The sequence below is a fragment of the Cetorhinus maximus genome, chromosome 10 (genome assembly GCF_964194155.1).
Source record: "Cetorhinus maximus chromosome 10, sCetMax3.hap1.1, whole genome shotgun sequence".
NCBI classification, from domain to species: domain Eukaryota; kingdom Metazoa; phylum Chordata; class Chondrichthyes; order Lamniformes; family Cetorhinidae; genus Cetorhinus; species Cetorhinus maximus.
The window spans coordinates 22,116,347-22,129,961 of NC_135888.1; the positions used below are offsets into that span (position 1 = coordinate 22,116,347).

Sequence of the window (13,615 nt, forward strand, 5' to 3'; positions counted from 1 at the left end):
ACTCCCTAAACCTCTCTGCTCCTCAAAACCCAATTCTTTGACCAAGTTTTTGGTCACCCCTGCTACTGTCTCCCTTTTTGGCTTGGATTCCATGTCTTTGTGATGCTGATGACAGGTCATTGACCTGAAATGTTTAATATGTTTCTCTCTCAACAGATGCTGCTAGACTTGCTGAGTGTTTCCTGCATTTTCTGTTTGTTATTTCAGTATCTACAGTATTTTTCTTTTGTGATTATGCCTCTGCATGTTTTGGGGCATTTCTCTATGTCACAATATGCTACATGATGAAAGTTGTTGGGCTACTAAAGTCATGCCTGTATGGAAAAACAATCACAAAATAATAATACAACTTCATCAATCTGTCATGTCACGCTAAACAATTTACAATTTTGTTCTGTAGAAACATCTTTCAGAAATGTGGTAACCACAATAAAAATGACAATTTTAAATTTCCAAACAGTATTAGCTAGAAGGGAAAACCATACTGATTTGTGCTTTCATAACTATAATTTTCAAAATGGCTTTCATCACCAATGAACTATCATATAAAGAAGCATCTTTCCAAAAATACCTACATTTTATTTTCATGTAAACTGGACCTTAAAGGAGAGGGTAAAATTCCTTTGTTTTTGGTCAACTTTACATTATTTTGTCTCAGCAGAATCAAGTCTAGATTTGCTGAGCTCCGGGTGCTAGAGGCAATACTTAGATTATGAACTAAATGCAAACACCACATTAACTCAGTGCTTAATTTTTAATAAATGCTCCAGAACTACATCCATTTCAGTGTAATACTGCGCGTTTCAATCTTTTCACAGTATATCCATACAAAGCCTCTATAAACTTGCTCAGCTTCAGTTGCACTCAGAATTTGTCGGTTCCTCCTTAGGGCCAATGTTTCATCAACTCAGATTTTACCATAACTGACCAAGTGTACATTGAACAACAGAACTTTAATAGGCAGTCATAATGAATACAGTACAAATATACAATCTACATACTTGTCTAACAGTAATATGTATCACACATCATGTACACAATTTCTATTCCTGATTTTAATACCATCCATGTGAACCACTATTTAGAAAAAGCAAGGGTAAGTTTGAAATTCTAAGTATTAATTGCAATCGTGTGGGGAGTGATCACTGCAACCCAGATGTTCACAGTTAGTTAGCTAGTCCAATAAAAATAGAAAACTCAATAAGTCAATCAACTAATTTACAAAGAGCTGGGATAGACAGGTTTAAAAATAGTGTACATGTACTTTCAGATCCTTCAACGAACTGGATGAGCCATGAATGTCATTTTACAATCAATCAGTCTGCAAGAGGCTCCTTTACAGTTAGGCAAGATTGGCAGTAGCAGCATTAAACTCTCACTGAGAGCTCTGCTGTCATAAGGCACTAAACCTGTTGCAACAAAGAGCTTTCAAAATTAATCACAATTTGGTTAAGTTAGAAATAACCATAATACTTAAAGTCATGGCAGTCTGGCTCATACTGTAGTGTTATAACCACCAGAACACTGCAATATCTGCTAATATTAATCTTTACCTCAAAAAAGCAGGAAGAGGCATTGGCAGTTGAGGATCTCCCTTGGCAACCAGCATTAGCATTAAGCACCATACGACACAGAGTGTTGGGTCTGATGCACTTGAGAGCTCTCAATACTTCATGGCAACGCAGCATCATATTGATATCAGAAGTCCATTTCACTGCACCAATATAGGTAAATTATTAATGGTCAATAATCCGAACTTTTACTTATCTGCCCAGATTACAAAATTATCGTAAATCGATGTAAACCATAATCCTTTAAAGTGCCTGAATTTTAAAGTACGAGCTCACTCCTTTCTTGCAGCCAGTGTACTGTCCTTTGCCTCAGACCAGTGCTATCGTTTACGTATGAGAATGTCCCAGCTGTCTTTCCAGCGCAACGTAGTTAACTCAGATGCTGAAAGAGCTGGATATCCATAAGTAAGAGGGCTAAAGGTCTGATACACCAAGTAGACAGAGGAGATCCAAGCTAGGACCACAGCACTGAAGGTATTTCTAGTGGCAGAAGACCTGAAATGGGAATAGAAGCAGTTCAGGATTTCGTAATAGTTAACGCTGGATTAGATTTATGGCTATGGTGACGTTTTGTTGCTAAGTAGGTTATTGAAAATGTAACAAGAACTTTGGAAGATACAGCTCAGATGATTAGCAGCTTTCCTTCAAAATGATTGTGCACTGTACATACCTGAGAATGTGATGGTGAATGTGCTCAAGAATTATGGGCAGCAGGAGGATTTTGAAGGTGAGACCAGGCAGGTAATGGTACAGAAAGAGTGTTTTCTCCATCAAGAAGAAAGGCAGATAATTAACAGCCCATCCTCCAACACAGACAGCTCCAGCCAGAACAAAGTGCTCCCAGGAATCTAACAGAGCACAGACAATGAAAGTATTCAAATCAAAACCAGCAGCAGTGAGACACTAAACACATTACATGAGTGGATATTTATGATATGTCAATACTTCTTCAACTGGAACTTAACCTAGTACAAGTAATTCACAACTTCTTCGATTTTTTAAAGTGCATTTATATAAAACGTATTCAAAACTACTTTTAATGAAATACATAAAAAATAAAAATAAATGCACTTTGGGAGGTTGCTTGGTTACAAACTGCATCGGTGAACACTCACTCTTACCACAAACTCCATTAAGTAAATATAGCTGGGCGAACAAGTGCATAATGTTTTCCTTTAACTGTGAAGCAGCATAATCAATGACAACAGTCAGTCATTTATTTCAGATTAATTGAACCCAGTTTCACATCATGTCATGGTGGTTTTGGTACTCAGGACCCCTGGGGTGTTAGTACAAATCATAACCACTGCCAGGAACCAAACTTACCAAATGCTTGATAAGTTAAGGCAGATGGGTACACGTAATCTGTTTTATCAGATGAGACATTGGAGCTACTGTAAAACAGAAACTTCTCAAATTTTAATGCGCTTAACAAGCAACTTAGTCACCTTCCCACTGAGGGAGTGCTGCACCGTGGGAGGTGCGTGTTCCGGATGATTTAAATGAGGCCCCATCTGCCCTCTCAGGTAGCTGTAAAAGATCTTGTGTCTCTGGAAGAAGAGCAGGGAAGTTCTCCCTGGTGCCCTACCCAACATTTATTCCTCAACTAACATCATAAAGACAGTGTGTCTGGTCATTATCTCATTGTTGTTTGTGGGAGCTTACTTGGTGCAAATTGGTTGCTGCAATACACACTTTATAATAGTGGCTAGATTTCAAAAATACTTCATTGACTGTAAAACACTTTGGGACATCCTGAGGTCTATGTAAAGTGCCATATATATGCAAGTTCTTTCTTACTTCCACATTTGAAAGGCCAAGTGAGTGCATCAAAGTGCTGTCTGTAGGGGGAGCTGCTTAAACTTGATGCACTTTTAATCTGAAATGTACCTAACAAAAAAAATTAAGGGAGCAAAAGTTACCTTCCGGGATGGTGTAGATTCTCCGGCGTTGCCTCAGCAGATGCCAAAGGAAAAGTACCAAATAAACAAAAATTCCAATAGTTGCCGATGACCACGTCACAATATTTCCAATCAGCTGTATCTGTGCCTGTGGAGTAAGTTTCGGAATTCAAAAGGTAAAGATGTTGTACAAACTATTAAATGTAATTAGGCTTATAATATTCCTGAAAATATGGTTTAGATCTTTTAAAATAAAGTTTTCGCAATTAGAATTATCTGTTCATTCAAATTGAAGATACTTCCTGTCCTGTTGCATTTTAATCACTTAATTTCAGCTAGTGAATAATTCAAATCTTTGATTATATAAAGCAAAAGACATAAAATTAACAGGAGTGGTCTATAGCTGGAAGGCCAGTGATGTATGCCGTTGCCCTGGGACTCAGACTTGCTTCAGTCATTTTCTCCATGGGGAGTTCCAAGTCTCAGCTGAATTATTGAGGAAGTTATTGAGTGGAGGCAAGTGCACTTCTCCATTGAGGAATATCTATTACAGGAGACATTCCCATCTAGAATTCCTGATTATTCCCACGTAATAAGGGAGGTAGCTGTTCACTGGAAATAAAGGAAAATTGTCACACTCCAAGCCACCAAAGTCTGTCTTCCATATCTTTTTAAGCTAGTTACAGGCAATTATGGGAAGTACAACATTGTTCATCTCAGCCTAGGAACTGTTTTTTTAAAAATTCTTTTGTGGGATGTGGCCATCGCTGGCAAGATCACCAGCATTTGTTGCCCATCCCTAATTGCCCATGAACTGAGTGGCTTGCTAGGCTATGAGGACAGTTAAGAGTCAGCCACATTGCTGTGGATCAACAGTCACATGTAGGCCAGACCAGGTAAGGCTGGCAGATTTCCTTCCCTAAAAGACATTAGTAAACCAGATGGGTTTTTACAATAATTGATGATAGTTGTCATGCTCACCATTACTGAGACTAGCTTTATATTCCAGATTTATTAACTGAATGTAAATTCCACCAGCTGCCGTGGTGGGATTTGAACCCTTGTCCCCAGAGCATTGGCCTGGGCCTTGGTAATACTAATTACTAATAATATTAATCACTGGATTACTAATCCAGTGATATTACCACTATGCCATATTTTCGCTAATATTAGCAGGGCACCATTATAGAAGCAAATACTTGTTTTTTAAAAAAGCTTTCTGGTTTAAGCCTGGTCTCCATTTATGAGACATTCACTTCAACATTCAGTCTGCACTGGCATTTTGCACCAGAATTGAGCCGTTTATATGCTTCGAAGAACAAGAGGAAAGCTAGTAAGCAAATCCCCAAGTAGTACAAATATGAACTGAAAATATCAACCACACACTTTTACAACAAAAATATAAGTATTGTTCAGTTAAATCTGTTCATTACATTGGTGCTGGGGTGCAGCCAGTAAGCAATATTGGTATCCATGTTTATCCATTCCAGAGGGGATGAGCTGTACTTGTGTTCAGTCTCTTCACTCTTCAACATCATCATCTTCAGCTGGAGAAAAGATAGAAGTTGTTCATATTACATAGAAAGTACAGCACAAAACCAATCCATTCAGTCCTTGCCAGTGTGTATGCTTCACATGAGCGTCCTCCCACCCCTCTTCATCTCACCCTATTACCATAAACTTCTATTCCTTTCTCCTTTATGTTTTTATCAAGCTTTCCCTTAAAGGCGTCTATACTATTTACTTCAGCCACGCCCTGTGGTAGCGAGTTCCACATTTATACCACTCTGGGTAAAGGAGTTTCTCCTGAATTCCTTAATGGCTTAATGCAACAATGCTGATTTATAATCTTCTCAGCTCTTCCTTCGCAATTTCAATGAGCCTTTGAATTAGGTATATATCTTTGTCAAGTTGTTTAAAAATTATATTTTCCTCTTGACATTCTTCATGCTGCTGATGGACAGGTAGCCTGCACCAAATTCCCTGCAAATGCCACTGGATAACTGGTCACTGGGAAAAATGCAAGAGCGCCATGGGTGATTCCCTGTCCCATGTTCCCAGCTTCCTGCATGGAGGCAGCTGTGCTCATCACCATTACAGGTATCAGTTTTGGCTCAGTGCATAACGCTCTCACCTCTATTTCAGAGGTCATGGGTTCAAGCCCCACTCTAGAGACTTGAACACAAAACTTAGACTGACACTCAAGTGCAGCACTGAGGGAGACGACAAATTTTGGATGTGACGTTGAACCAAGACCCTTGTCTTCCCTCTCAGGAGGATGTAAAGGATCCCGCGGCACTTTACAAAGAAGAGCAGGAGTTTTTTCTTCAGAGCATGGGCCAATATTTATCTCTCATCCAACATAACTAAAACAGATTAATTGGCCATTATGACATTGCTGTTTGCGGGAGCTGTGTGTAAATTGGGTGCTACTTCTGCTACAACAGTGACTACACTTCAAAAGTGCTCTGGGACATCCTGAGGTTGTGAAAGGCACTGTATAAATTCAAGTCTTTATTTCATTCTTACTGTGATGGCAAGGCTGGATTACAAACTCACTGAGGGAATCAAGTAAATGGACCTGTATTTTAGCAAATTACAACACAGGACGTTACAGTTCCAACTCTCTGCTTTTCCTGTATATTATGTTGGACTTATTGTGTAGAAGGTAGTTTACAAAATAAACTCTACACTTCAGAGTCCATATTCACCTGCTTTTACACAAGTGAGGGTAGAGGATAAGTACTTTGTTAGTTTGCAACTTTACATTTCTTCTTTATACTCGCTTTTAAAATCAACAAAAATATCAATGCAGATGGTTTGCTCCTGAAATGCAGTTAACATTTTTTGAGCATATACCCTTCAGTAAATTGTTCAAATTTTTCATACCAGAATGCACAAGTTGATGCTTCACTGATTTTTACATTATTTTTCAATTAATGAAAGCCCAGGGATAAACCTAAGAGGGGCAGCATTTGTACCTCAAGGTGACACAGCACAGAAGGCAGTGTTTGAAACCTGGAATGTGAGCACTTTCAGCATGTTTCCAATTCCCTCTTGCCTCTGATACACCCAGACCTCATATAACCTTAAAAGTCTAAGTCAACTTTCATCGAAAAGTCTCCCTCCTGTTCAATGCCTTAAATAGGAATGCCATCTCCTGATCATGGTCTCTTACAGAGAGAGACACGTGCAGCAAATATTGGTTGAAAGTGCATGTAGCCTTCACAATCTGAATTTTCCCCGGAGTGGGAAAAGACCAGTTTCCGATTGGGAGAGAAGCTGGAATAGCTGGTAGCCCGGTAGTAGTCTCAGTTTTCTCTCTCAGTGTAAGAGGTAGTGAAGAGGCATTTTTATGCCATGTTGAGCAGAAATGAGGATTTGGTGCCATATTTGGAGGGCTTTGCTTGGGTCAAAGGAAGAGCTCTGGAGCACAATGAGTATGAGGGATTCTTTTTAAAGTGCCTCAAGAACACCACATTGCTTGAGCATCAAGTGTTCATTATTGTTGAACTGCATCTCAGTAGGTATAGGATAGAATGTTGAAATCCTCATTCGTCAACTTAGGTTCAAAATCTGCCTCAACTGGCATTTAAATTTAGTTATTCTGAATGGACGTATATTGGCAGATCTGAATTAGGTCAGTTTAAGTGAGTTTTTGTGATGGTGAAATGATCTGACTCAAATTCAAGTGGTTTGATTTAAAAGGGAAAAGGAGGAGAAAAATATCAGTGAGATCTACAACACATCCCATTGCCTGGTAGTTGGCAGCATTGATGCCAACCAGGCACAAGTAGATTTAATGTTAGTCAAATAGAGACAACTTCTGACTGCATGATGAAGCTGAGTGGGACTGGCAGGGTAATAGGAAATTAAATGCAGAGAACATAAAAATCTAAGATCTAAAAGTAAAGTGGAAATACTTGCTTAATTTCTTAAACTAAATGTACTGGGGAAAAAAATGTCACCAAATCTGACTGCCTACCTACTAAGAGACTTGATTTGCATTTAATCTGGCGTCTGCTTCATATCAGAGGTAGCACTCTCGTCTCCAAGTAAGGTGGTCATGGGTTCAAACCCCACTCCAAAGACTTGGAATATATTATCTCGGTTGACACTTCTTTGCAGTACTGAGGGAGTGCTGCACTGCCCGAAGTGCTGATTTTTGGATGAGCTGTTAAACTGATTCCCTGTCTATCATCTTGGGTCGATATAAAAGATCCAATGGCACTTTACAAAGAAGAGCAGGGGAGACTGCCCCAGTGGGTTGGCCAATATTTATCCCTCAAACAACATCACCAGAACAGATTACCTTGCCATTATCTTATTGCTGTTTGTGGAACCTTGCTGTGCACAAATTGGCTGTCACTTTTCCTGTGCTACAACACAGGACTTTACTGTTTGTAAAGCACTTTGGGATATCCTGAAGTTATGAAAGGCACTAAGTCTCTTTATTTCCTTCTTTTTGTGTGTTATGCCTACTAGCTCACAAAAGTGAAGTCCATAAAATTAATAAAAATACCTGGAAAAACTCAGCAGGTCTGGCAGCATCTGCGGAGAGGAGCACAGTTAACGTTTCGAGTCCGTATGACTCTTCAACAGAACTAAGTTAAATTAGAAGAGAGGTGAAATATAAGCTGGTTTAAGGGGGGGTGGGACAAGTAGAGTTGGATAGAGGGCCAGTGATAGGTGGAGATAACCAAAAGATGTCACAGACAAAAGGACAAAGAGGTGTTGAAGGTGGTGATATTATCTAAGGAATGTGCTAATTAAGGGTAGAAAACAGGACAAGCAAGGTACAGATAGGCTCTAGTGGGGGTGGGGTGAAGGAATCGAAATAGGCTAAAAGGTAGAGATAAAACAATGGTTGGAAATACATTTAAAAATAATGGAAATAGGTGGGAAAAGAAAAATCTATATAAATTATTGGGAAAAAAAGGGGGGCGGGGATCGGAAAGGAGGTGGGGATGGAGGAGAGAGTTCATGATCTAAAATTGTTGAACTCAATATTCAGTCCGGAAGGCTTTAAAGTGCCTAGTCGGAAGATGAGGTGCTGTTCCTCCAGTTTGCATTGAGCTTCACTGGAGCAATGCAGCAGGCCAAGGACAGACATGTGGGCATGAGAGCAGGGTGGAGTGTTGAAATGGCAAGCGACAGGGAGGTCTGGGTCATGCTTGCGGACAGACCGAAGGTGTCCTGCAAAGCGGTCACCCAGTCTGCGTTTGGTCTCTCCAATGTAGAGGAAACCACATTGGGAGCAACGAATGCAGTAGACTAAATTGAGGGAAGTGCAAGTGAAATGCTGCTTCACTTGAAAGGAGTGTTTGGGCCCTTGGACGGTGAGGAGAGGGGAACTAAAGGGGCAGACGTTGCACCTTTGGCGGTTGCATGGGAAGGTGCCGTGGGAAGATGGTTGAGGTGTAGGGGGTGATGGAGGAGTGGACCAGGGTGTCCCGGAGGGAACGATCCCTGCGAAATGCCGCCAGGGGGGTGAAGGGAAGATGTGTTTGGTGGTGGCATCATGCTGGAGTTGGCGGAAATGGCGGAGGATGATCCTTTGAATGCGGAGGCTGGTGGGATGATAAGTGAGGACAAGGGGGATCCTATCATGTTTCTGGGAGGGAGAGGAAGGTGTGAGGGCGGATGCACGGGAGATGGGCCGGACACGGTTGAGGGCCCTGTCAACCACCGTGGGTGGAAAACCTCGGTTAAGGTAGAAGGAAGACATGTCAGAGGAACTGTTTTTGAAAGTGGCATCATCAGAACAGATGCGACGGAGGCGAAGGAGCTGAGAGAATGGGATGGAGTCCTTACAGGAAGCGGTCGAGATAGCTGTGGGAGTCAGTAGGCTTGTAATGGATATTGGTGGACAGTCTATCAGCAGAAACTGAGACAGAGAGGTCAAGGAAGGGAAGGGAAGTGTCAGAGATGGACCATGTGAAAATGATGGAGGGGTGGAAATTGGAAGCAATATTAATAAATTTTTCCAGGTCCAGACGAGAGCATGAAGCAGCACCGAAGCAATCATCGATGTACCGGAGAAAGAGTTGTGGGAGGGGGCCGGAGTAGGACTGGAACAAGGAATGTTCCACATACCCCATAAAGAGACAGGCATAACTGGGGCCCATGTGGGTACCCAGAGCCACACCTTTTATTTGGAGGAAGTGAGAGGAGTTTAAGGAGAAATTGTTCAGTGTGAGAACAGATTCAGCCAGACGGAGGAGAGTAGTGGTGGATGGGGATTGTTTGGGCCTCTGTTTAAGTAAGAAGCGGAGAGCCATCAGACCATCCCGGTGGGGGATGGAGGTGTCGAGGGATTGGACATCCATGGTGAAGAGGCGGCGGTTGGGGCCAGGGAACTGGAAATTGTTGATATGATGTAGGGTGTCAGAGGAATCACAGATCTCCGGAATCTCCGGGACACCCTGGTCCACTCCTCAATCACCCACTACACCTCAACCCCCTCCCACGGCACCTTCCCATGCAACCGCAGAAGGTGCAACACCTGCCCCTTTACTTCCCCTCTCCTCATCGTCCAAGGGCCCAAACACTCCTTTCAAGTGAAGCAGCATTTCACTTGCACTTCCCTCAATTTAGTCTACTGCATTCGTTGCTCCCAATACGGTTTCCTCTACATTGGAGAGACCAAACGCAGATTGGGGTGACCGCTTTGCAGAACACTTTCGGTCTGTCCGCAAGCATGACCCAGACCTCCCTGTCGCTTGCCATTTCAACACTCCACCCTGCTCTCATGCCCACATGTCTGTCCTTGGCTTGCTGCATTGCTCCAGAGAAGCTCAACGCAAACTGGAGGAACAGCACCTCATCTTCTGACTAGGCACTTTACAGCCTTCCGGACTGAATATTGAGTTCAACAATTTTAGATCATGAACTCTCTCCTCCATCCCCACCCCCTTTCCAATCCCCCCTCTTTTTTCCCTAATAATTTATATAGATTTTTCTTTTCCCACCTATTTCCATTATTTTTAAATGTATTTCAATCCATTGTTTTATCTCTACCTTTTAGCCTATTTCGATTCCTTCACCCCACCCCCACTGGGGCCTATCTGTACCTTGCTTGTCCTGCTTTCTACCCTTAATTAGCACATTCCTTAGATAATATCACCACCTTCAACACCTCTTTGTCCTTTTGTCTATGACATCTTTTGGCTATCTCCACCTATCACTGGCCCTCTATCCAACGCTAGTTGTCCCACCCCCACTTAACCAGCTTATATTTCACCTCTCTTCTATTTTTACTTAGTTCTGTTGAAGAGTCATATGGACTCGAAACGTTAACTGTGTTCCTCTCCGCAGATGCTGCCAGACCTGCTGAGTTTTTCCAGGTATTTTTATTTTTGTTTTGGATTTCCAGCATCCACAGTTTTTTGCTTTTATCCATAAAACTAATGGTTCCAGTACTTGCAATTCCAGAAATTTAGCCATAAAGCTGATGTTTTTGCTGACATCCATCTGTGCTGGAGTTTGAAGCTCTAGCTCTCTCTCCTTCTGTTCCTCACCTCAGGGAGAAAATGAAAAAAAAAAAGTTTTAAAAAACAAGGCACCTTCCTGAAATGTAAAAGGGCAAACAGAGATACCTGAAGGTTTAAGGGGAATTATACCATTGCATTTCTAAGCTCATATTCACAATTATTACAGGACAATTATAGATGTTCTATTTTTATTACTTCCATTGACTAATATTTTAGGAAATCATAGTGGTTAGTGATTGCAAGGCAATATTCTGATCAAGCACCTCAAATATCACACCACATAGGTGAAATTTCTGCTTTTTTCTGCCCTTTAATTCATTTTTCAGAAACCTGATGGTAAGGCACATTTCAACAGAATGTTGTTTGCAGAAAAGTATGTTTTGGATGTTGGTGTGTTGGTGTATATACACGGGGATCAGTGTGTGTTTTAGTGATCAAAGCCAGTGATTTGCTTGGAAAAGTAATGAGGGGAGAGGGAGAAAGTAGAAACAAAATGGAACTTTTACGATGAGCAACAGTCCTGCCTTTTAAGGGAGAGATGGTCTGCACTGTTTGCATGGTTTCAAATAGGGCATCGATATGGATTTATTTCCCTCTGCTGTATTGACCTGCCTGCTCCTTCTAGGGCATGGTGTGGGTGTTTGAGGGATTTAAGGGGATGGGGGTGTTATATGTGCCTCCCAGTAGAGGTACTAACTACTGCGGACAAGTAGCATTTTAAACTCAAAATTCATCTTGCTCAACTTTCTAATGAAGTTATGGAAACAAAATCTTCCTCATTTCAACTATTTGATTGTACTTATATACAATAAGTCCTCACTATAAGTCGTTTAACATGATTTACTCTTTAGGATCTGTTTTCAATTGACGTCACCATTTTTGATTTTACGCTGTCTGCTCGCTGGCCCCATCCCCCCATGAAGAACTATGAGCCAGCTGCCGCCATGTTCTGATGCAAGAGCCACCACTGCAGTCACCAGAGGCCCAGGTTGTGGGGAGAGAGCAAGGTCCGAGCTCCCGGGAACAGGAGGACAGGGCAGGGATGGGAAGTTGCTGGCCGCTGATCGGGCGATGAACCCAGGCCGGGGTGGCAGGATGGTGGGCGACAGAGCCCTCTGGCTCCTTCCACGGGCCCACTGCCCCCCCGGCTCCTTCTGTGGCACCCCCGCACCGGCTCCATTACGACCCCGTCCCCTCCAATCCCCACCCCAGCCTTAATCCATGGTACCCCGCAGGACAGGGTGGAAAAAGAGAGAGGGAGAATGTGGGCGAGAAGGAGAGAGTGAGAGAGATGTGCTACTTGGCTTGGGTGATTTAATGTTATCTAATTTCAATGTATATAGTATTTCTGGTATATTCAGTAATATATTTTATTTTGCAAGTTATTCCAGCTAGGAATGCACAGAGCTGCACACATACAATACAGTATTTCAACTTGTACATTGGTTTTGCTGGATAAGAAATGTCTGAAGGAACCTAACTCTGGCTTTAAGCATTGATTCCTATGGGAAAACAAGACTGTTTCACTTAAAGTCTCAATTTTCAGGAACACAACCACAACTTATAGCGAGGACTTATTGTGGCGCTATTAACATTGCAAAACATCCCAAGGTGCTTCACAGCAGCGCTATCAAACATAGAACCACATACTGCAACAAAAGGTAGGATTTAAGGATCGCTTAAAAGGGGGGAGCTGGAGAGACAGAGAGGTTTAGGGAAGAAATTCCAGAGCTTAGGGCCCAGGCAACTGAAAGCATGGCCGCTAACGCTGCACTGAGTAAAATCTGGATTGCGTCATAGGTCCAAATTGGAAGAGAGCAGATATCTGAGAGGGTTGTAGGGCTGGAGGAGCTTACAGGACATAGAGACGCAAAGCCATGCAGGAATCTAAGCGAGGGTGAGAATTTTAAAATCCCCAACTCTGCAGGTTTGGATGCTTCAGGATTCTTTTTTATATCCTCAACTTAATATCAACAAAGAGTCTTACTTTTCCCGTATCGGTGTTCCTCGACATTCCATGCCATGTTCTGGTGATAAACCTTAGAGCTTTTATCTCCAACAATCTCCAACTGGCGATATCCCCAATCAGGCAAAGCAATACCACTGAGCTATAAGGGAAAAGCACAACAAAACAATTACAGGACTGAGATGTTTGCAAAGTAGAGAATAGTTCAAAATGGAACTAATCATGCAAGCTTTGATCACATTTTCTCAAAAGCTGAAAGGGGTAAAGGCAGCGGCTTCCCAAATGAAAAGGTATTTACACACCCAATAGGAAATGGACTTAGTGCAGGTATTAATGATATCGCTTTGCTTTATTCCTTTTATGAAGAAATGCACCATCAACTACAACCCAAAGATGAACAGTTAGCATTGCGTTTCCTATTGCAATACCTGAGACTTCACTCAAAACTCAATGTTAATTCAGTGAGCTGTAAACTCTGCACAGAAAGATTTACTTTCTGGCTTTCTTTGTGGGAATTCATCTGGCTCCTCAATGGTGCAGTCAAGGTAAGGAATCTGGAGTGTAGCAAATGGGAAAAAAGCACATCGACCCCTCCCCGTTCCAAGGCAGCATCTTCTGTTACAGCATCAGACAGGTACCCTTTGCAATTTCATAATGACTGGATTGCTCTACAGAGTCAGATGG

The 13,615-nt window shown here is 41.9% G+C and overlaps 1 protein-coding gene across 2 annotated transcripts in view; it reads right to left on the reverse strand.

Annotated features, from left to right (window-relative positions):
- Positions 1 to 740: 740 nt before the first annotated feature.
- Positions 741 to 13,615, reverse strand: part of pomt1 (protein-O-mannosyltransferase 1) — a 49,954-nt gene continuing 37,079 nt past the window's right edge. For both annotated transcript variants that reach the window (XM_078550139.1, XM_078550140.1), the window contains 6 exons: positions 12,953 to 13,073; positions 10,895 to 10,992; positions 4,906 to 5,019; positions 3,494 to 3,620; positions 2,242 to 2,419; positions 741 to 2,066 (listed from right to left, as the gene is read on the reverse strand). In XM_078550139.1, the coding sequence (XP_078406265.1) occupies positions 1,892 to 2,066; positions 2,242 to 2,419; positions 3,494 to 3,620; positions 4,906 to 5,019; positions 10,895 to 10,992; positions 12,953 to 13,073 (813 nt within the window). In that variant the 3' untranslated portion in view covers positions 741 to 1,891. The remainder of the gene's footprint in view (positions 2,067 to 2,241; positions 2,420 to 3,493; positions 3,621 to 4,905; positions 5,020 to 10,894; positions 10,993 to 12,952; positions 13,074 to 13,615) is intronic.